Consider the following 24,978-nt stretch of genomic DNA (forward strand, 5'->3'; position numbering starts at 1 on the left):
GGTCGGGATAATAACAAGCTTACTATTATACTTTGGATTGTTCAAAGTGTACAGGCAAAGCAGTAAGCCAATCATTGTTTGCGTACTTTTCCTCTGATTAGGCTATCATTACTATTCAACTATTTTAGGAGTCATATTTTATGTATTTATTGTAGAGTAGGTCAGTATAGTAGGCTACATGGTGTGATGCATCCACTCTAAACCTACAAGTACATGAAACACCGTTTGGATTCAACATTTAAAGGACTGCCAACCTCCAATATTCATTAGCCTACTTTGAACGTCTGTTCTTTTAGATAATATTACATATATGAGCCTATGTAGACTATTTGAACATTTAACTGATACATTTTCTGTGTATCGTTTTTTGGCTAGCGTTACTCTGTCCGTGATCTATAGGCATACACATTTAACGCGCAAGACGAGACTACCGCCATTTCGATTACAGCCTGAACTAAATTCTGAGCCTTGAAATCACAGCGTTCACCAGAGCAGTGACAACGGGTCTTGGTCCCTCAACCGAAAACGTTTCATTTGTTTTGTGGACAGTTATTTGTGAAATCATCCATTAGCCTGTGTAGGCATCAAAGACATATCATCTGTTGGCTACGGTTATAATGGCTATTTTATGCATGCGAAATTGACTTTGTATACATCACTTATAAATGTGACTTGTGTTACAAATAAATATTAAGAGATATGTGACCTGATATCAAAATAAATATACCATCTATATACCTGTATTATGTAGCCTATACATCTTCCCAAATAAAATATACAGTTAATTAAAAATGTTCCAAACATTTGTCCTTTCATTACATATCAGAGTTTTTGGTGGAGACCAAACTTTCCATTCTACTTTAATGCTTTGACATGCAGATGTCGGCTTAAGAGTTGAAAATGAAGTTGCCTACACTGTAAACGGCCTCCAACCACCTGTAACAAAAGGTACAGTATGTTACCTTCCAAATAAACTTTGATTTTCTCAGTAAAACAAAAGTATTGTCTTTATCATATACCACCATAGACACATTGCAAGCAAATTTAGTAAATGCCATCTATTCAATCTGTTATCTTAGAAAAAGTTTCTAATTTCAGTTTATCCATGATTAGAATTTAAGTGATGAATGGTTGGTCTTACCGTTCCATGAGGCAAAATGCAATCATTAATTCAAAGCATAGGCTATACAATTCAACAGTCGGTTAAAGGTAGGCTCAATTATTTTCACTATTCAGACGCTGTTGAGGTTCATGCAGTTGGGACACCAGACTACAGGCTTCTGGCACCAGAAACAGTACTACTGCATCGGATATTAAAGCCTAATCGTCACCAATCCAATAGTTTGACACATGACAGCATGGGTTATACGTTTCATGTTCAATTATCACCCTTTGTCTTTCTCTCTCTCTCTTTAAAATATCTGAAATGAATAGAATTATGCCCCGAGAGCATTGTCTCGCTCTACCGGGAGAGAAAAGCCTTGTATGATAGGCGAGACCCACCGAGAGTGTTCGAAACTCTCTCATCTCTATTCTGACGAGTTGAATCTGTTTGACATCAACCACAGAGCAAAGCGCAAATATAGGCCGAGGTTGGCTACAAAAAAAAGATTAGCCTACAACAAAAATCATGATATATATATGAATAATATATTTATTTGTATAGGCCTATGTTAATGAGTTAACACATTTAAATAAACGTGTATTGTATGTACTTGTGTTGTTGCTATAGTTGCGGGTATTGGTGCATAGGCCTAAACCCACGATGAACACCTGTCTTCACTAATTGCCGTGCACCCCCTCCCTCGCTCTCTTCAGAACCCCTCTGTGTCCATTCTACTTTAAAACATGTAACACATTGGAAGAATTGCAGAGACAATCAATGATATGCCAATCAAGCATCATGAAAGTTTTTAATTGAAGAATAAGCCTATATGACAATTATTAACTTGATATATTTTTTTAAGAAAATATGTTCCTTTTTAGTAAAGACAATTAAGATGTATGGAAATGAATATACAGCTGTAATACAATTGGCAAAAATGTAGCCTAAAACCAATGTCATGACCTACAATGCACGCTGGAACAAATGTCGATAGTCATTTATAAACATCTTTACAGATACTATACTAATAACAATAATGAAAGCCCTGTAAATCCCAAGATGGCAATTAATTATCGTTAACATTTTAACAATGTTATGTTTTAAAAACAGTTACAAACTTCAAGCATGGCAGGGGACCAGTATCGGAGAATGCAACCGAAATTGCTATATTTTATATATACATTTTATATATACACATCTATCTGACTCAAATAGCTCGAGGCTAACCCCTGGCGTAGCCTATAACGCAACACGACTTGTATGCAAAAATGATTTTAAAGATTTGGTGGTGTAAAGCCTGTTGAATATGAACACTGCATGGCTTGCTACCCTAAAAGCGACCCGATGGATTGCAGTAATCTGGATTGACTGATAGAATCCATGTCCACTGGGAGTTGAATCAGACTCACAAACACTATATAAACTAACATTTGTCTGCTAGATTAAGTTTATATAGGCTAACTAACGATTCATTATAGAGTCTGTATCGTTACCTGTAACTATTTTGTATGTGCAGCCTATAACCTTTTGGTAGCCTAACCATTGTGAACTTGGTCAAACAGTAATTAGTTATGGGAAATACAATGGTACGAAATAGTTATACAGGTGGTGTGTGAACATTGAAGATGAACGCTTTCTCACAGCTTTAAGTAGGATTCAGCAGATGTGTGAAATGGGCCTTATAGGGGGGAATGGAACAGACTTCATAATGCTGTTTAGATGACTGGAAAGAGACTGAAGCATTCAATTCAATTCAACTTTATCCCCACAGGGGAAAGTAAGAAAGGAAAGTCAGTTGACGAGATCATATCAACCCAACACCCTCCACTTAAAATACAGTATACAACAGATATCATTCTGGGATTGAAACAATTATGGTCCCATGGGAAACCGTAGACATTCGTAGTTGTGTCAACAATGCTTGTCAGACTGGTAAAAATATTGGATGTTCAATTTATGACAGTATTTGCAGTGAAAATGGAAAGGGAAAAACTATGATTGGCAATTGGTAAGTGGTGATACAATTTTACATTTTGAAAACTTGTGATGCATTTTGAGTAGTTGTATAGTTAATCACGTGTGATGGCTAGGGAAGAGGGATTGCGCTTGTGGAAGGGTGTATATGATTATAACCAAAACACATTTTGTGCATGTGTGTGTGGTTTATACTCCCTCACACAGAGCTGTTGCGGAAATCAGCCGTCTCTTGTCTTGCTGCTGAGTGGAGGATCTGATTGTCAGGTCCATTCAACGCATTGACAGATTACAACATCTGAAACGAATAATGAGCAATTTCAATAATTATCATCTTCCTACCTGGCAAAACTGTTATTATGTCATCCCAATCACTTACAATGTGGATGTTTTTTACTTTATAATTGTGTAGGCCTACAACAGACAGACAATCACATGCAGTTGTTCCCAGTTACAATTAGCAACAGTCACAATTAGGCCTACTGCGCAGTCATAACAACGGTTTAGGCATTCAATTAACTCGAATTAACTAAAAAGCCTTTTCAATAGGGGAAATTCAATGGCTATTCAATGTGAATTTGAGCGAGGTAGTCCACGTTTTGCATTATATTAGGCCTAATGGGCAGATGGAACAATAATAATTTAGCGAAGTTAATGTGTTTCTGTAGAACTGTGGTTAAAGCCTATAGGCCTGCGGTTGGGAAATAAATAACAATATGAACTTTAAATGAAGCCATCCAGTAAAGTATTTCTACTTTTCAATATTGAAGTCTCTTTTTTTTATAGACTCTTGCAACTTTCAGTTGGAACTCTTAGTTGACAAAAGTATATATTACCATCAACGGTCTTGTCCGGGAGTTGTGCAAAATGTGTGACGTAATCAAATAGATGGATTTTTGTTACAGAAATTAGGCTGTGTAGGTAGACTATAGATCTAAGCAAGTAAACCTATTGGCCAAATCCTTTATAGTGAACAGCAAAATGTAACCTAGGCTACACTCTTCGAAAAATAAATGTGCTATCTGGAACCGAAAGGGTTTCACGACTGTCCCAATAGAAGAACCCCTTGAAGAACACTTTTTGGTTCCAGGTAGAACCCTTTTGGGTTCCATGTAGAACCCTTTCCACAGACGGTTCTACATGGAACCCAAAAGAGTTCTACCTGGACCAAAAAGGGTTATCCTATGGGGACAGCCAAAGAACCCTTTGGCACCCCATTTTTCTAAGTGTGTATAGGCCTACCATGAGTGGTCACTTCTGTTTTATCATTGACGTTGTAGCTATGCTATTATCCTATTAGTAGGACATGTGCATTACACACCAACTTGGTCTGTAATTGGCCTATCAAACATTCCCTAAACTCTAAGCATCCTCTCTATTTTTTTTGTTTTCTTGGAATGCCCATACTATGGAAGCCCGTTTCTGACACCAAAAAAAAGAAAATCTCATTACGTGTTATGAGATACTTAAGTCATAATTATGAGATAGTGTCTCATTATTCCGACTTTCTATCTCATAATTATGACTTTCATATCTCATAATAATGACTTACCATCTCATAACAGCTTACTATCTCATAAGTATGACTCATTATTCTGACTTACTATCTCATAGCTCGTTGGGTTTTTTGTTGGCAGGAACAAGCTTCCATACATTCCAGATTTGTAGAAGGGAATTTCATGATTTTCCTCTCAAAATAATGGCAAAATAGCCTACCGTGGTTTACTGAACTCATTGCATCTTGACATTTCTAGGCTTCGAGTAGTTTCGTTTATATTTTTTTAAAATAAGTTTAAACTAGTTTGGAAAAATGTCTATAGTGTTCCATTGTTTATTTTATTATTTGAATAAAAAGCACACTGTTAAACTTAATAAATAAATACAAATCTAGTTGTTTCAGCTAATTATTATTCAGTAGCTGGTTTCACAGACTTTTTTTAAACTCACCTTTTCAGTCCAAGTGTTAGATGAAAAAAAAACAATTTGTTGGCCCAAATTCATCTTCAATTTGAGAGAACGTAGGCAGAAATTCAGTCAACTTAAAATTGTGTTTGCTCAACTTGTCTCATATGTTCATTGAGCTGTAAATTGTTATTTGAGCATCTTAACTAAGCAAATGTATGGAACTACACACAGTGCTTTTAACATACAATGTTTCCAACTTACATATTTGACATGTATGATTACGTTGTACAGTAACTATTATTTAACACGTCTTCTCCTGGGATTTGAACTCGCAACCTCTTAGTTCATGCCATTCCGATCTCCCTGCGCTGCCACCATGACCGTGTCAATTATCAGTTAATCTGACTATTCTCTCATCATTGATTTGATTGATTTGGGGGGGGGGGGGGGGGGTTCTGTGTAACACAGACATGGTGGCATAGCAGGAAGATTGGAGTGAAGCAAGAGGTTTTGAGTTCAAATCCAGGTAAGAACATGTTGAATATTCATTACTGTATAAATGAACATACATAATGTAATCATGTAGCCTTTGTTAACTTGTGTCAAATATGTTAATTGAAAACATTGTATGTTAAAGCACTGTGTTTGTGTAACTAGTTCCACAGCCTTTTTTTAGGTAAAATGCCCAAATAATAATTTCTAGTTGAATGAACATATGATACAATTTCTTCCCTGGGGCTCAGTTGGTAGAGCATGGTGTTTGCAACGCCAGCATGGTGTGTGCAACGCCAGGGTTGTGGGTTCGATTCCCACGGGGGGCCAGTACAAAAAAAAAGAAAAAAAAAGCATGAAATGAAATGAATGCATTCACTACTGTAAGTCGCTCTGGATAAGAGCGTCTGCTAAATGACTAAAATGTAAATTTCAGAAAACACATTTTAAGTTGATTTAATTTTTGCCTACATTTTCTAAAGTTGGGCCAAATATTTTTTTTTTAGGTTCAGTTAACAATTGGACCGAAGAGTTGAGTGAACTAAAAAGGCTGTGGAACCAGTTACTTAATAATAATAGTTTTTTAATTGTTATTTTTTTTTAACAGTGAAGGGTTCTTCGGCGGTATACACTTCTTAGAACGTACACTGACTGATCTGTCTGTTTACCAATCAAAGACGAGCAAACCGGATATTACGTTGCTGGTGACAGCCTCTAAAGTGCACCCTGCCACAACATTATTGTCCATATGACTGTCACACCGTCAAGACAAAACAAAACTATCGCCACCAAGATGATCTGAACAATCATACAAGACTTATAGGCTACACACAGTAAATGGCTCGGTCAAGCCTCACTTGGTTCACCGTCCGTATGTGACCCTTTCCCCTGTTTGAACGCCCCTCCTCAACATGCTCTACACATACATTATTGCGCTCTCCAAAGGAAGAAGACCCCGAGCAGACCACCAACAACACAACATCCGTGACCACGCCAAGACAGCTCCACCGAAACCAACAACTCAAACGGTGGTAAACTAACAGATTTCAAGGCCATGCTCTGGGGTGCATGGTTTATAGGAGAAAAAAGTTTCCTTTCTTGGATGCAGAGAGTGAACTGACTGAGCTGTACAAAGGGCTGAGACTGTTCTTCTGCTGGTTACGCGCTCGTCTTTCATTTTATTTATATGTGGGTGAGCAAGTGTAGCACCTCCCAGCTTCTTTGGTCATAGATCTGCTCTCCCCTTGTAGACTATACACTGTACGTACAACATGCATGTTAGATTTAGCGCGGTCCTATAGCTGAGGAGGGACCCTAGGCTTGTCCAAAGGGCCCCCTCATTCTCACCACCGTCCACGATCTCTCTCCTGTACTTCGGATCGCAAGATAGTGCTGAAACATGCCGAGACACTTGCAGTGCAGCTCGGTTCCATCCCAGGTCGGCGTGACGGGTGCTGTTTTGTAACTGGATCTACTCTGGGGCATGGTCTGCCTCACCACAGCTGAAGAGAACTATTGCAAATGACTTAAAAGTGCAAAGAGTAGCAATAACTGCCCAATAGCGAGGTGAAGAATACAGAAGATCTATCTATACACCAATATTCAAATCGATGTTCGATCAAGCCACGAATATGGGCGATGAGATCGCCGAGGATCGCAACAACCCCCGCCTTGGATCCAACTCTCAGTGCCGTGACGGGATAGACAAATGCCATACCGAACTAGGGGGCAGGTCGCCGGTGCAGAGCACAACCGATACCCCGGGTACATCGGCTTCCACCCCGACCTCCTCCAGTGAAGACGGACATGATAAACTTTTAGGAGTGGACCCAGACTACTGCCGGAGGATTTTAGTTCGAGGTTAGTAACGAAATATTATTTATTGTTGTTGTTGTTTCGAAAATGGAAATCTAGAAGGATAAATTGCAAAAAGAGGGCACATATTGTCTGCATAAGTTACTGAACAAAACCAGGTGTTTATAATTCTTAATATTTGAGAATTTCCATTAAATGAATTTAATATATTTAATGCATTTGCAAATATACCACTATTGCAATCACAACTACTAATAGCCTAATTCTACAACTACTACTACTAGGTTACTAGGCCATGGTGGCCAAGTAACCTAACCTTCCCTGTAGCTCAGTTGGTAGAGCATGGTGTTTGCAACACCAGGGTTGTGGGTTCGATTCCCACGGGGGGCCAGCACAGAAAAAAAATGTATGAAATTGTATGAAATGTATGCATTCACTACTGTAAGTCTCTCTGGATAAGAGCGTCTGCTAAATGACTAAAATGTAAAATGTTACTACACTGCTACTACTACTATAATACTTTTACTCTTACAAATAAGCAAATAGTTGCAGTGATTTATGGTAAATAAAATCAAATAAGGTATTTCATATGCAGGTGAAGATATAATACTATATGTCCAATATACTTAAAAAATGAATATATAGCTAGCCTATAAACTGACAGCATCTTTATTTTAAAAGACTCCTGATAACTTTTTGGAACAAATTTGCTATAGAAGAAAAATATTCTAGCGAAATTTTAATGAAAATGATGAACATCGGAGATTAAAATGTACAGTAGAGTTTAGAGATAATAATAACATATAATAATAGCAGTAGCTGCTTTGTACTATATGAATCAACAAATTATAAGTAATTATTGGCAAATAAACTACTTTTTTTTTTTTAAACACACAAACCATCATGTGCACTTCTGTGTGTGTTTATTCATGGCCATGTTGTTATCTTTGTTTGAGTTAAGGTATTATTACTCAAAATTAAGCAATATGTTGTCCATGCTCTCTTTGATTAAAAGAAATGGAGCCCCACCTTTCTAGGCCTATTGCCATCTTTGGATGGAATTCTCCAAAATGTGTAGACTCACTTAATAGTTATTTTAACAAAATAAATATATATGTATTGTGGTTCTTAGGATCTACAACTTCTTTAAAAAAAAATGCGTTGAGAATGAAACAAAGCATAAGTTAGTATTTTCAATTTGAAAATGTATATTTGTGTAATTAGTGGCCGACTCTCTGCATGAGTCACACAACTGTTATCTCCATAGTTTATTTCACCATGTCCAAATATCTTGGAAGTGTATGCGGCCATGATGGTAATAATGGTTCAATAGTTTGTAGTAAATTATGACAATAATCATTGTGGAAGGGAGGGGGGACATCCCCTCAACAGCATTCCCTTCTCATAACAAAACAACACCATGCCATATTTGGTATATTACTAGTTACCTTCCTAATGCGTATTAAAATATAGTAAAATAGTTCCAGGAGTATGCATTTGCAGAAATAACTTATATTTAAAAGAAGAAACAGTTTGTAAAACATGTCAAATTGTTAAAGGTGTGTGCAAAATTACATAAAATACTTATTGCATGTCAAATAGGCTATAGTAGTTATAGGCTATGTGACTGACTGACTTTGAATAAAATGAATTGAATGTAACTCAGTAGTTTTGTTCAGAGCGTAATGACATCTCTTTGCACTGCTCTTTAGTCAGGGGTGTAAAATGCATTATAATGTCAATGTCAACAATCCCTAAAGTATACAGGTGATTTTTTTTGCTTTGTTTAATCCTTAGTGAGACAATATCAAAATTATGAATATGGATTTCTAACTAAATAGTCATAGTGAGGAGCAAAAAAACATTTGATTTAAGTTTATTTTGAAACTTTTGAACTTGTAGGCCTATTCATAACATTCAACCACTTATTTCTAAAATAGCATATCCATGCCCCTTACCCGGATAGTTTTCACACCAATGTGAGATGAATATTTGTCGTGGATACCGTAACACCAGATATCAGTTAATCACCAAACTATTAGCCCACAGAAGCACTGATATATTAATTTATCTTCTTACAAAAAAAAGTTTCCCCCCTATTTATGTACATTTGATTTTCACCAAATGTATAAATTAACCTTTCATTTGAACAACGATAATCATACACATCACCTACAGGAAAGGTCTACATAATTGAATTCATTGCGCGTGCCCCGGGGCTGAATCTGAACAGAAAGCCCGGTAATTGTAGAAGTGAACGGCCTCAGCAGTAGACCGAGATTGATTAGATGTGGTGAGGGGGAGCTGAGCGCTTTTGGCAGAGTTGCTCCGGACACCAACCTCGCAATACCCGGTGTCACTATTTGTTTTTAAAAGCTGATGATTGAATGCGCTAGGTACCGCTTGAGAAGCCGAGGTCAGAGAAAGGCCAGGCGGTCTGTCTACGTGCAAAGTCTCAATGTGCGTGCAAACCGTTTGAAAGGCCCTGCTGCAAAGTTGTACATTTTGAGGATTTTAATCTTGGTTATTATGAATGAGTAGATGTTTAGTTAGAAGTTAGAAATATTCACAATGTTGGAACGCGTCTCTGTAGCTCTTGCTAACACCATGGATGCTTGCATGGAAGTTAGACAAGCTCTACGCAGAGACTGTGCTGCATAGGCCCCATAGATGCTATTTCCTCATGAAATGTGCAATATATAGGCTGTAGGGCCTACATCATACGAAGGAAACTTCAAATAGTATACGGTGGTTACGCATGATGCAGTAGTATAGTATATTTTATATATATATAGTATATTATATAGTAGTATATAATGTTCCATTCTTTCAAGGAATTCAGATTTTTTTATATCTTCTATAACTTTGATTCAAATTAAGTTTTGCTGAGGAATTGAAATAGATTTAGACGCAACATGATTCGACAGATCTAGGCTACCGCTCCTCTGACATATTTATTTTATTGTGGGACCCAGCTTGGTTAGCCTATATGTTTTGCACTTAATAGGTTTTTGGTATTGCATAAATAGCATCTTAGGCATATGCCATACTTTTATATAAAAACACACATTTCATGATGTTTTCTTGAACAAAACGATTTCACGTTGTCCCTTAAATTACTATATTAAACGTTGTGTACTGATGCGTCAACTAGCCGGTTAAACTATATATTCTCCAGGGTGGGTTCTAGGACTCATGGCAAATGAGGTTTAATTTGAAATATAACTCTGAGAACATGCTCTTCAAAAATGTAGGCCTACTTGCGCTGAGAAAGACAATTACGTACCGGTAGGCCTATAATTTAATAATGGGATAGGGACGTATCTTTCAGTTCTCATTGTTCTGGCTATAACTTTTTGAGAATATTCCCACAAACACGGCAAAAAAGCAAGCTACTATAGTGAATGTGTGAAACTCCGAGGTAGCCTATTCCCCCCCCCAAAAATAGTTTTTTGTATTATTTACGGATATTGTGATTCTTACAATATATTATCCATCTATTACTCCTGCCCCTTCTTTATTTATTTTACTACAAACTTGACTAGCCTATATTTCAAAGGAAGACAACTAGATGTCAATGTCCTCATACTGAAAATAATGATCACGTCAAGAGATTATTCTTATATTGCGTAGGAGCACAAAGTTTAACAATATTTTCCTGGTCGCTCCAAACAAATAATGACATTGGTAGGCTACTACAGTATATACAATTGTAATAAGACTATTGGACATTTCACACACTGTCTGGCTGTATATCCACAGATGCCAAGGGAACCATCCGGGAGATCGTGTTGCCAAAGGGTCTGGACCTCGACAGGCCAAAACGAACGCGGACATCATTCACCGCCGAGCAGCTCTACCGGCTCGAGCTCGAGTTCCAGCGCTGCCAGTACGTAGTCGGCCGCGAGCGCACTGAGCTGGCGAGGCAGTTGAACCTGTCCGAAACACAGGTAAGAAACATACATCATTTGACAGTGTAGGCCTATTTCTTCAGAAGTGGTGAGTTATCGATAATATATTGATATCCTATTGTGCCAATAAAGACAACTTGTGTAGGTAATCTTGAGTCCCCATTGTGGGCCTATATATTCAAATATTATATTGAAAGGTATGTTTTTTTTAAAGGAAGGCTATCATGATATCTCATCGCTGTGCACAGTTGCATTCTGTAATGTCTCAAATGTTTTTATACCCAACATTTGTCAAGGAGTTGCATCTATTAAAGAGAAAGCACGACATGTACATCTAACATGATAACCAATGTATTTTTTTTGGAAACTCCAATGGTCATCATGTTATAGGCTAGGATTTGCGCAATGGCTCCATTCTTGGGTTCTATCCGTGAGTCCATATTATCAGTGCTGACTTTTCTTAGCGGGAATTCACAGTAGCTCCATCGCCAGAAGTCTCATGTAAATAAACCAAACAACAAAACTACCTCGGTGCTTTACAGTAAGTATTCAATAATAATAATAGCCTCATAATAATAATAATAATAATAGGTATTTGTGTTATTTCAACTTTTTGTTGTAGATAGCCGTGGGTTGTAGCCTATAAAACAAACTTTAGTCTAGACAACAGTAACAACGGAGAGATGGATATAGGCTAGGCTGCTTTAGCCAGTGCCCTCCACATGAATCATTGAGCAAGGATGGAGAATAACACCCAACATGGTGTGAAAGAATAGGGCCTCGTTTGTTATTTGCCAACTGATGCATTACTAGGCCTCTGATCCAATTCTACGAGTTATGTCTATATAACTAAACTAGTTACGTCGAGTTATCATCATTTCCACAATACATTTAGTAGGCTAGACCTAACGCAATGTGTGGTCCATAAATCCATTCCTGAAAATGAAAGATTGAAAGGGTTGGTGTGAATGAAAACACTTGTTAAATACGCTATAGGCCCTATTGTCGAAAGGACTGTGTCCAACACCAAGTAGCCTACAGTCAAACTGCATCTCCCTGACCACTGATAAGAATCACCTTTATTCGCATCGTACATTTTATATGTACCAGGAATTTGACCTGGTGAAATGGTGCTAACCACACAACTGAATATATTCAGGCAGAATATCTAAACGAAGAATGTACACATAATCCACATACACTATGTACGCTATAGATACAGCAAAAACGGAACAATTACACATAGCTGAAAAATTGACAATTGTCCAGCGAATTGATAACCCCTACAGATCAATGGCAATGAGGGAGAGGAGACGAGACGAGGAAAGCAAGCTAATACTTTTGGGACGCAGCCACATTCATGCAATGTTCTTCAGGGCATAGTAGTGGCTGTCAGTGGGAGGGGCCTATTTCTACCACTTTTTAGGGGAAAGAAAATGTATGGGGTATATGGGCTACTGGGTGGCAGCAATACATCGGTTATAGGCATACAGCTTACCCAGCCATTCTTTCAGATTGTTTAAAACTGTAATAATCACATATTTCTATAGTCAACATTGTCAGTCATCATTTAGCTCAGTAACCGAAAGGTTGCAAGATCGAATCCCCAAGCTGACAAGGTACAAATCTGTCGTTCTGCCCCTGAACAAGGCAGTTAACCCGCTGTTCCTAGGCCGTCATTGAAAATAAGAATTCGTTCTTAACTGACTTGCCTAGTTAAATAAAGGTAAAAATAAAACAAATAAAAATTTGGAGGCTATTGAAAACAATACCCAGAAGGTGTTGGAGCATTTTAGAGCAATTTCTTGAAGCTGTATCCATTGAAATTGCGCACTTCGTCTGCTAATATATTTTTGCTTTGATTGTTTTGATCATTTACAACGTTGAACAGTCCCAGGAGCAAATTTGCATATAGGCCCTAATCAACGAATTTAAAATAAAAAAAAATACCCCAAAAAACAAAGAACAACCACATTAGGCGATTAATCATTCTGTCTTTTCTAAAAGCTTTCACTTTTTATGTTTCAGTGAAGTTCAATTTCAGAGTTTATATTTTCACTTTGTTCGAGTAGACCTAGAGGCTCTTAGCTGCATCTTTATGAGTTGCTGGTATTCAAGGCTTTATAAAGAGTCAAACCAGTGATTTGATTTTCAGGTCCACTTATGCAACGTATATATATGTGTGTTTTAAAGCATCGCCATTTGAGAAGTTATTGCTTATGGGTTTTGAGAGAGAGTGGTCGTGAAATGTACGACCGAGCGTAGTAATAATAGCTTTTATGAATAATTTATAATACTAACTCAGCTTAACTAAGGCAACATTATACCTTGATGGTCAGAAACACGATTTAATCTTCCATTTCAGGACGGAGTGAGTACTGAAATGCACATTTGGGAGAAAAAAATCTACTCTGATTTCTGAGTGCGTTTTGGCAACCTCATTCGTATTCATCCTCTCCAAATATTTCCAGTCAAAGTCAAGTTCATTTTACAGCACCATCCAATACATTGTATCCACAATATTCTGATTCTGTAGTGTCCATGCAGCCTCATAGGCCTGTTACTAATGTCAACATGTCCACTTTGGCATCCAAACAAACAATATATTTCTAAGTAAAGTCACACCAAGTTATTCAACTAAACAAAACGTTCAATGTTATATCTAGTATATCTAGTTTAGCACAATATTCCAGTAAACTTCAACCCAAGGGTATCACAAATCCTATTTTTGCTGTTAGCTATGTAGATGTGGGCCTCTGCATGGTTTGGTAACTGCAAAGAGTGTTTACATCAAACGGCTCTTCACTTAGCGCCTACTGAGACATTTAAATGCCCATTCTCTCGTCGATTTATTAAATTATTGAATTCATCAAATGCTATACTAGGTCCTACTTAATTTGTCAATAAATAATAGCCTAATATCAACATGTAATCGAATAAATGTAATAGGCTCTTAGCCTGAACCTTAGTGCATCCAACAACGTAATAACATGTAGCCTAATTTAGCCAAGCATGTTTTGTGCTGTAACATATAGCTCAAATTGCTCAATTTAGACATTGGTAGGCCTATTTTATATTCCGTGTTACCAGCACGAAATCTCGGTCACGATAGGCTTCATTGGGCTTAATAAAACATGTCGTTTTTATAATGTTTATTAAGTTATCTAAGGCAGACCTCAATGGGGGTTGACCTGTGATATTGCACTCACTGGGCACAGACGTCAGTTCAACATCTAGTTTGATTTACATTTGGTTGAGTTGCCAACTAACGTGAATTCAACGTGAAATCAACGACTAAATGTCACTTAATTGGATTTACGTTAAAAGTTGAGTGAAAAAATATACGAAATTCCCTTATAGAAGATGCCCTTATTTATGACTTAAATACGTTTGGTCACTATCAAAATTGCACAAGCAACGAGCCACAGTCTACATTTACATTTAGCCAAAATGTCATGAAAGATATAAGATAATGTCCTTATTTTGCTGTTCGTTCACGTGATAGGCTAAACATCAAACGTTTTATTTAGGTATGACATGAGTAAGCCATCCTTATAATATAGCCTCATGTAAGACAACTTATTCAATGAGGTGTCAATGTGCTTTGGGCAACCTAAACAGTTTCGCAGTAAAAACAAAGTTAATTTCCAGACCAGTTGTGCGTAAAAGCTTTGAGTTCACCAAGAGACACGAGCTACATGAAAGCAAACTATTTGAGAGGGGGATGAATAACATTTCAAGTAAAATCCTCCCTCAATCAGGAAACACCTCGCCTCTCCCCAGAGCCCAGCAGGTGGCTCCCCCTTCCCGCGTAACGCGGCGGGGAGCCCCGCGCTCTTTGGCACGTTATGGAGGTTGTCTTGGGGATGCCTGTGCGGCCACTAAGTATCGCCTACGCCAGGTGCACCTTCCTAGCGGGCTAAACGCTGTCGATTCACAGGCACTGTAGGGGAGGAGACCTGTTACTTTAGCAGTTAGAGGAGTTACTTGAGCTCTGGTGAAAGTTTCTCATAATTTGCAAATCAGTATTCTAATTTTTTGGGGGGAAACACGGGGATTGAGACCAGTGAAGCATGAAGCATCCACTGACTTCACCTGTTGTGTTTCAAAGACCTCTCCATTATGAAAATTCATATTATATCAGGGGATACATTGATAAAGGCATGGTAATGGTTTTGCTATAGCTGCTATGACTGACTCCTCTTTATCGGTTTAGCAGCACTGACTTACTGAGCTGACAAAACACTCAAATTACATTTCTGGGTGGTTCTGATTCTGAATGTCAAAATTGTGCTTGCTTGGTTTTTCGACAATTGTTTTCTCAGACCCTTGTTTTACATTTAAGCTTACAAGTATATTTTGGGTTGACCCTCGGTTAATACCTCCATACAATTTGGAGCCCTTTCATCCCGTCCACTTGCATTCTCTTCCAATATTGAAACGTGATTCAATTCTCTCTATCAAACCACCGAGTAGGCTTTTTCAGCTTGCTTGAAAAACACCATAGTCTAAGAGTGTGCCCGAAACAGCGCCTTACTCCCTATATAAAGGGGCCCTACCCCATAGGACTCTGTTTGAAAAGGAATGCACTATATTCGAAATAGGGTGCCATTTCAGACACACAGTAGACAGGGTCTAATGATTGCCTTTCACATCGATAAATGTTAATGCCTTTCATTCTGTTAACTTTTAATTTGAACTGTACATAAGCTATACATTCTACAATGTGAGGAATGAAGATGTCTTATTGGTGGGTGGTGGCCCTGGGAGGAATGGAGATGTCTTATTGGTGGGTGGTGGCCCTGGGAGGAATGGAGATGTCTTATTGGTGGGTGGTGGCCCTAGGTGGAATGAAGATGTCTTATTGGTGGGTGGTGGCCCTGGGAGGAATGGAGATGTCTTATTGGTGGGTGGTGGCCCTAGGAGGAATGGATATGTCTTATTGGTGGGTGGTGGCCCTAGGAGGAATGGAGATGTCTTATTGGTGGGTGGTGGCCCTAGGAGGAATGGAGATGTCTTATTGGTGGGTGGTGGCCCTAGGAGGAATGGAGATGTCTTATTGGTGGGTGGTGGCCCTAGGAGGAATGGAGATGTCTTATTGGTGGGTGGTGACCCTGGGAGGAATGGAGATGTCTTATTGGTGGGTGGTGGCCCTGGTAGGACAACATTTTTAGCACCATTTACTGAAATGACTTTTCTGAAATGACTTTTCCCTCTGACTGAAATGATGGTCTAGACTGAAACAATTATGTTTTACAAAATACTTAAGCGAATGAGGGTTTATCTTTTTACTCTTGTCTAAATGATGACAAGATATCGTAATCTGTCACCTGACGGGCTCTCAACCCCCTTGGACATAAAGAAGTTGTGTCAACATAGTTTCCATGTTATTTCAACATGACTATTACGTTATATTATTGTTCAAAACTGGTTGGATTTTGGGAAATGAGACAGTTATGCATATAGCTGCCCAGAAACCTCTCTTTACCTACCCAACACTCTTCCCATCCCAACTGGTACCAACCATGATGTCTGGCCACTATCAGTGTTTACCATCACCAGGGACCATTTTACTTACATTGCATTGTATCAATTTATTGTTCTCTGCTGCCCATCTGTGGAAAAGCCATGGATTTAATGGTGGAAGGGGCTGTTTAAAACTGGTTTATCCTGGGCTGGGACAAATGGTAGACGGCTAAGTGACAAAATGTATGGAATCACAGTAGTTTCTGTGGAGTTTTGGACAAAAGCTGGTTTTAGCGAGCTGGCATGACCAAACATTTGGATCTATTTTGATCTATCAAGGCAGCAAAGCTTGCTAACATGCACAATCAGATGGGCTGATGGAAAACATCCACAACCATGTTTGTTTTAGAGACTTGTGTGTGAAGTACAGTGAGTGCTTGTGTGTGTAATGTCGATCATGTCTAGAGTGGTATGCAGGTCTGCGATACTTGTGTCCAACCTCCAACCCTGTATTCTGCAGAATTGAATGCAAGATCAAGACAGAGATATGAAATGCTGGAAACATACTGTAGAAACAAGGGGTAATTTATTCTATGCTGTACTGACCCTAGATTTTCGCGCTTGAGAGAGATACCAATAGAGATACAGACAGACAGACAGACAGAGGGACTGACAGACAGAGATAGAGAGAGAGAGCAGAGACTCAGAGAGTGGATCTGATCCTAATCTTACTAAAGCCCTGTGAGGAGGTAGGATCCGAGGACGTATTAAAAAGATGCATAACACCTCTGTTTTGAAACATCAGCTTGTCCGAATCCTATACACACACATCCTTACTAATACCTTCTCTGCTGACAAACATCCCTCTGTCACTTCTCCTTCTGGGGAGCTCAGCTCTTTAGACCCGACCCACAGTAACCGTCTTAGTGCACCACTGGTACATGAGTGGCCATATGTATGCAGGGGCCAGGAGTTTTCCCTAGCCACGTTGAATAACCGGACCAGGGATAACTCCAGGGCCTATGTAGAGTTTCCACATATACTGTAGTACAGAGTCTCTTTTTATTTTTTAACAGCAGCAGTTGGGCTTCTAGAGCAGGTTTGGGGTCAGTTGGCGTCAAATCAGGAAGTAAACTGAAATTCCAATCAAATAATTTAAATAAGGGTATATAGTTTTAATGACTTCATTTTGGGATTTTAAATTCAAATTTGTATTTGTGTTTATTATGGATCCCCATTAGGTACTCTTCCTGGGGTCCAGCAAAATTGAAGCAGTTATACATAAAAAGTAAATAAAAAATTCAATATCATCATAACAGATTTCACAACATATTATAAGTGTGTGCCCTCAGGCCTCTACTCTACTACCTGATATTTCTAACACAAAATCTATGTGTACATGTGTGTATAGTGCGTTTCTTATCGTGTGTGTATGCATGTGTCTATGTTTGTGTTGCTTCACAGTCCCCGCTGTTCCATAAGGTGTATTTTTATCGTTTTTTTAAATCTAATTTTAATGCTGGCATGAGTTACTTGATGTGGAATAGAGTTTCATGTAGTCATGGCTCTTTGTAGTACCGTGCGCCTCCCATAGTCTGTTCTGGACTTGGGGATTGTGAAGAGACCTTTGGTGGCATGTCTTGTGGGGTATGCATGGGTGTCAGAGCTGTGTGCCAGTAGTTCAAACAGACAGCTCGGTCTATTCAATATGTCAATACCTCTCACAAATACAAGTAGTGATAAAGTCAATCTCTCCTCCACTTTGAGCCAGGAGAGATTGACATGCTTATTATTAATGTTAGCTCTCTGTGTACATCCAAGGGCCAGCCGTGCTGCCCTGTTCTGAGCCAATTGCAATTTTCCTAAGTCTCTTTTTGTGGCACCTGACCACAGGATTGAACAGTAGTCCAGGTGTGACAAAACTAGAGCCTGTAGGACTTGTTTTGTTGATAAAGCAGAACAGCACTTTTTTACGGACAGACTTCTCCCCATCTAAGATACCATTGTATCAATATGTTTAGACCATGACAGTTTACAATCCAGGGCTACACCAAGCAGTTTAGTAACCTCAACTTGCTCAATGTCCACATTATTCATTACAAGATTTAATTGAGGTTTAGTGAATGATTTGTCCCAAGTACAATGCTTTTAGTTTTTGAAATATTTCAGAGAACGCATGGCTCTTGACTTTCACCTCTCCCGAGTTCGAACAGGAGTTGCAGCAATGGGACAAGACTGTAACTACCAATTGGATATCACGAAATTGGGGAGAAAGTGGTTAAAATACAAAAAACCTGCGATTCGTCACATGCACTAGTCTGTGCTGTTGTCACTCAGTTATTGCTTTGCTGTCGGGACATTAATTTGTTTGTCTTGGGCTATCACCAAGGATGCAAAAAGCAGGGGTCTGAGTGTGTGAGTGTGTGTGTCTCTCTCTCTCTCTCTCTCTCTCTCTCTCTCTCTTTCTCTCTCTCTCGGACTCTGTCTCTCTCTGGGTGTGTATGTATTTACATAGTATGTGGACACCTGCTCGTCGAACATCTCATTCCAAAATCTTGGGCATCAATATGGATTTGCCACTCTTCTGGGAAGGCTTTCCACTAGATGTTGGAACATTGCTGTGGCGACTTGCTTCTATTCAGCCGCAAGGGCAATAGTGATGTTGGGCGCTGATGTTGGGCGATTAGGCCTGGCTCGCAGTTTGCGTTCCAATTAATCCCAAATGTGTCCAATGGGGTTGAGGTCAGGGCTCTGTGCAGACCAGTCAAGTTCTTCCACATCAATCTTGACAAACCATTTCTGTATGGACCTCACTTTGTCCACGTGGGTATTGTCATACTGAAACAGGAAAAGGCCTTACCCAAACTGTTGACACTAAATTGGAAGCATAGAATCGTCTAAAATGTTATTGTATGCTGTAGCGTTAAGATTTCCCTTCACTGAAAATAATGGGCCTAGTCCAAACCATGAAAAACAGTCCCAGACCATTATTCCTCCTCCACCAAACTTTACAGTTGGCACTTTGCATTGGGACAGGTAGGGTTCTCCTGGCATCCGCCAAACCCAGATTCGTCCGTCGGAATACCAGATGGTGAAATATGATTCATCACTCCAGAGAACGCTTTTCCATTGCTCCAAAGTCCAATGGCGGCGAGCTTTACACCAATCCAGCATTGCGCATGGTGATCTTAGGCTTGTATGCGGCTGCTCGGCCATGGAAACCCATTTCATGAAGCTCCCGACAAACAGCAATTTTGCTGACATTGCTTCCAGAGGCAGTTTGGAGCTTGGTAGTAAGTGTTGCAACCAAGGACAGATGAATTTGACGTGATATGCGCTTCAGCACTCGGCGGTCCCGTTCTCTGAGCTTGTGTTATCTACCACTTCGTGGCTGAGCCGTTGTTGCTTCTAGACGTTCCACTTCACAACAGCCTATGACGGTGCCACGTTGGAAATCACTGAGCTCTTCAGTACGGGCCATTCTACTGCCAATGTTTGTCTATGGAGATTGCATGGCAGTGTGCTCGATTTTATACACCTGATAGCAACGGCGGTGGCTGAAATAGACAAATCCACTAATTTGAAGGCGCGTCCACATACTTTTGGCCATGTAGTGTATGTGTGTGTGTGTGTGTGTGTGTATCTGAATGTCCTTCGCTGTGCATTGTTCTCAGTAACTCCCAGACATTGTCTGGCTAGTCGTCTGGAGCACGGAGGGCACAGGGCATTACGTAGTCCTACAGATGTAGGAGAACGAGAGCGAGGACGAGACAGAGGCAGGGATTGTATAAAAGCTGAAAGGGTAGGACACATTTTTAGGAAGGAAGGGAGACAGACAGACGTGGGCCTAAACCAGTTACAAATGTTGTTGCATTGTCTATTCATTGCAGGGTAATATTCATTATTTTAAAAGTGTGAGCAAGAGGTGAAGGAATTTTATGTACAGTGATTGATGTCCTACTCTGGCCTTGTACAGTCTCAGGTTGTAAAACTGACGTTCAACACATTTGACACAACGTTCTGATACAACTGATCTTTTTTGGTGATACAACAGAGATATTACCTGCACAAAAAACGTTTACACAGCCATTGTCTGGTGTCTCCGAAATGCTTTTGTAATTTATATTTTTTTGTGCAACAAATCTCTTTGAAGGATGTGTGTGTGTGTGTGCATGCGTGCAAGGCCTTCATTTCATTCACCGGGAAATAGCGTAACGCAATTATCTCATTGGATTAGCAAGAACAACAAGCCGAATTGGTTTATCTAAACCTCGACATCATAGGACCTTAGGACGAAGGGCTTGGCCCACCCCGGGGTGGGGCAGTGGGCGGAGCGGGGAGGGGGACAGAGCGGGGAGCAGAGGGCCTAATAATAGTCCCAAGTGCTTTTGCACTAAGGAGGATTAGGGAGCTACATCTACCAGTGAGTGGCTAAGATGGGGTCGACCCTTGGTTGAACCTGCCTGGACATGTGTTTCAGTAACGCAAAGGAGGGATTGAGGGAGGTAGGGATGAGGGCAAAGGAGCAGGGCACGAGGGCGGGAGGGTGAGCAGGTGAAAAAAGGTGAAAACGATGACGAGATAGGGGGTAGGAGTTAGAAATTGAAACTGGGGCCGCGTTTGGATGAGGTCCCAGGTGTTAGAACAGAACGTGGGATTGGAGAGAGAGAGAGAGAGAGAGAGAGAAGGGCTGTGAAGGAAAAGGAACATTTGTCATATTCATCCATGTACAATGTTACCGTACCGTTTCCATACAGAACATTTTGTAATCGCTACCGTAGAGTACTCTTATAGAAAAGAAAGTCATTGTTACCATAGAGTTTCCCTATAGAAAAGGGCCATACAGTCATATAGAAAACGAAGTCATTGTACTCCTAGACCGAGGCCAGGCGGTCAGATGTTCATCACATGTGTAGGATCAGCGGGGTCGCGGGGGAACGTTGAGCCTCTTCCAGGGTCACAGAAAGTGTTCGAAATATTGTCAGCAGGTGTCCATCCCGCTTAATGGAGCCAGGCTTTTCTACCCCACAGACTCTCTTTTGAGAGATTAACTAGCTTCTCACTAGTACACCCCATTATTTGGTCACACCTACAGCCTTTAGTAGCTTTATAGGGCATTGATAAAGCCTTCATAAGAACGATATGGAGGCTTAGGAACAAAGTCATCCTACACAAAGGGTGATAAAAGTGTTACCACTTTTTGGCCAGCCTAATCCTATATATATCTATTTTTTATAGCATTACATTTTCTAATGAATCATTCTGATGTGTAGGTCTGATGTCTTCATTAGACACCGGCTATCTGTCTGCATGTACAGCCGGTGTTGCGTTGCTGATGTGACTGTAAATAGCGTGACATCCAACACTTGAGCTGCTTCAGTTCGGTAGACTCACGCATGGACTCCCAGTTGACCTTTGCCCTGGGTTAGTTAGCCCTAGCAGGTGGCTCAAACTAACACCACTCCATCCCTGCTTGTTTTCTGCTTGTGTTGTTGTGGTTTGGCAGTGTTTAGTACTAGTGGACTCAGGATTATCCAGCTCTGTCCTGCACGCTCTGTCTTGCCCTACCTGCTCTACTCTAACCCTTGTGTTGTGAGATGGAGTGTGTAGTAGTGGACACAGGCCTACAACCCTGTAGCAGTCCAGCTATCCAGAATGTTCTACTTTTGCTGTATCCTCTCCTCTCCTACCTCTGTTCTAACCACCCCATGCCCAGCCTTGCTCTGCCCTGCCCCGGCCGTGCCCTAGCAGAGCAGAGAGCAGAGGGGAGCGGGAGATCTGCAGGGCAAATTCAGGTCATTGCCAGGCCAGCTCTCCCCCTCTCTCTCTCTCTCTCTCTCTGTCTCTGTCTCTCTCTCTCTCTGTCTCTGTCTCTGTCTCTCTCTCTCTCTCTCTCTCTCTCTCTCTCTGTAATCTCTGCCCTAGCTCTCTCTGTAATCTCTGCCCTAGCTCTGAACCCTGGATCTCATTAGGATGGATTTATTTCCAATAGTGTATATGTACGAGAGGGTAGAGATTTGTTTTCTTTCTCTTTTCATAATTCCCGCATCTCAGTCCCTGGCTAAGCCACGCCCCCACCGAGGAGGCGGAGAGAGGTGATTGTGGGTTTTCACCCAATGGGGAGGCATTAGGGACACAAGACTCCATCTGAGGTTTTGGTTTGAAAAACCCTGGTGTGGGAAGTGGTGTTATTAGCTTAGGCAGATGCACTATATACATAAAGAGGGTTAAGACAAGACCGAGACTATGTGGATTGAGGCCCAGGTCTTTACCCTAAGTCTAAGATGTGGCATCAGTGTCCTTCTCAGCGGGGGAAGATCCCTTCCCAATCTCATTATGTACATACTAATGGAACCGCTGATACGATGGTGACCTGAAGTCCTGAGACTTAACTAACCACCAGGACCCCAGGTGTAAACAACAGTTTTATTCAGGGTTGGGGTCAATTCCATTTCAATTCAATTAACGTAAAATGTAACTAGAAATGTAACTGAATTCAGATTCCACATTTTCCTGATTTGAAAAGCATTGAAGAGAATTGGAATTTCAGTTTACTTCCTGAATTGATTGGAATTGAAATGGAATTAACCCCAACCCTGTAAACAACAGTTCTATCATATTGCTTTCACCTGTCCAATCAGATCGACTCTTTAACTGAGTGAATCTTTTTCTTGATTCTACCTCCATTGTCCTCCTCCTAGAGTGTCTGAATATTTTCCCCCTCTCTCTTCAAGGTTACCAGAGATTATGTGTGTGATTAAATGTTAAAGAGAGAGTTGTGGTGGCGACTGGGGAGGTTTCTGTCCTGTGGTTGCCATCGGTTGCATGTTTTATATACATATGACCTCTCTGTGACTGCTGTGTGTGATGTGAATGCAGCAGCTCAGCTCTTGGTCATGTTGTGTTGTGTGTGTCCTGTACTTGCCATGCTGCTGCTAATCATATAGGTTAGCTAGGTCCTACTCATCATTGATGCTTTCCAAATGGAACCCTATTCTCTAGTGCACTATATAAGGAATAGGTTGCCATTAGAACGCAACCCATGATATCCCTCCCTCCGTGTGTCGGCTAGGCTATACGGCGTGTGCACTGACTTGAGAGATGGCATGTTCAAAGCCACATCCTCACATTATTCTGCCTGACTGTCAAATCAGCAAATTGTTGTGAAACGTTAATAATATTACATGAACACTTTATGGTGTCTAGCTGCAAAAATGGAAGCCGCTTGGTGCTCAGTCTGCTGTACCAATAGCCCAATCCCCTTTTTAGCTGGATTAGATGGCAGGGTTCTCAAAATAAACAGGTGATGCGTTGATGGTCGCAGAGCATGTGAATACTATGCAGGGGCGTCATGTACCCCAAAAATCTGAGGGGGCAGAAAATATGTGAGGATGGCTGTGGGGTTGGAGAATTTAGCATTTTTCAAATACCTGAAACAGCTTTTTTCCCTGCAATCTAGAGCCATAATCATTAAGCTTAATTCTATGTAAAAAAAAAATAAAAAAAATAAGATATATGTACACTACCATTCAAAAGTTTGAGGTCACTTAGAAATGTCCTTGTTTTTAAAAGAAAAGCTATTTTTTTTGTCCATTAAAATAACACCAAATGAATCATAAGTACATTAATTGTTAATGTTGTAAATGACTATTGTAGCTGGAAACGGCAGATTTTTTTATGGAATATCTATATAGGCGTACAGAGGCCCATTATCAGCAACCATCACTCCTGTGTTCCAATGGCATGTTGTGTTAGCTAATCCAAGTTTATCATTTTAAAAGGCTAATTGATCATTAGAAAACCCTTTTGCAATTATGTTAGCACAGCTGAAAACTGTTGTTCTGATTAAAGAAGCAATAAAACTGGCCTTCTTTAGACTAGTTGAGTATCTGGAGCATCAGCATTTGTGGGTTTGATTATAGGCTCAAAATGTCCAGAAACAAAGGCCTTTCTTCTGAAACTCGTCAGTCTATTCTTGTTCTGAGATATGAAGGCTATTCCATGCAAGACATTGCCAAGAAACTGAAGATCTCGTACAACGCTGTGTACTACTCCCTTCACAGAACAGGGCAAACTGGCTCTAACCAGAATAGAAAGAGGAGTGGGAGGCCCCGGTGCACAACTGAGCAAGAGGACAAGTACATTAGAGTGTCTAGTTTGAGAAACAGACGCCTCACAAGTCCTCACCTGGGAGCTTCATTAAATAGTACCCGCAAAACACCAGTCTCAACGTCAACAGTGAAGAGGCGACTCCGGGATCCTGGCCTTCTAGGCAGAGTTGCAAAGAAAAAGCCATATCTCAGACTGGCC

The 24,978-nt window shown here is 40.1% G+C and overlaps 1 protein-coding gene across 1 annotated transcript in view; it reads left to right on the forward strand.

Annotated features, from left to right (window-relative positions):
- Positions 1 to 6,231: 6,231 nt before the first annotated feature.
- vax2 (ventral anterior homeobox 2) overlaps positions 6,232 to 24,978 on the forward strand; it is a 32,811-nt gene continuing 14,064 nt past the window's right edge. Inside the window, exons 1-2 of the mRNA XM_014207058.3 lie at positions 6,232 to 7,336; positions 11,054 to 11,241. Coding sequence (XP_014062533.1) covers positions 7,087 to 7,336; positions 11,054 to 11,241 — 438 coding nt within the window. The 5' untranslated portion in view covers positions 6,232 to 7,086. The remainder of the gene's footprint in view (positions 7,337 to 11,053; positions 11,242 to 24,978) is intronic.

The sequence above is a fragment of the Salmo salar genome, chromosome 07 (assembly GCF_965601325.2).
Source record: "Salmo salar chromosome 07, fSalSal1, whole genome shotgun sequence".
Lineage (NCBI taxonomy): Eukaryota > Metazoa > Chordata > Actinopteri > Salmoniformes > Salmonidae > Salmo > Salmo salar.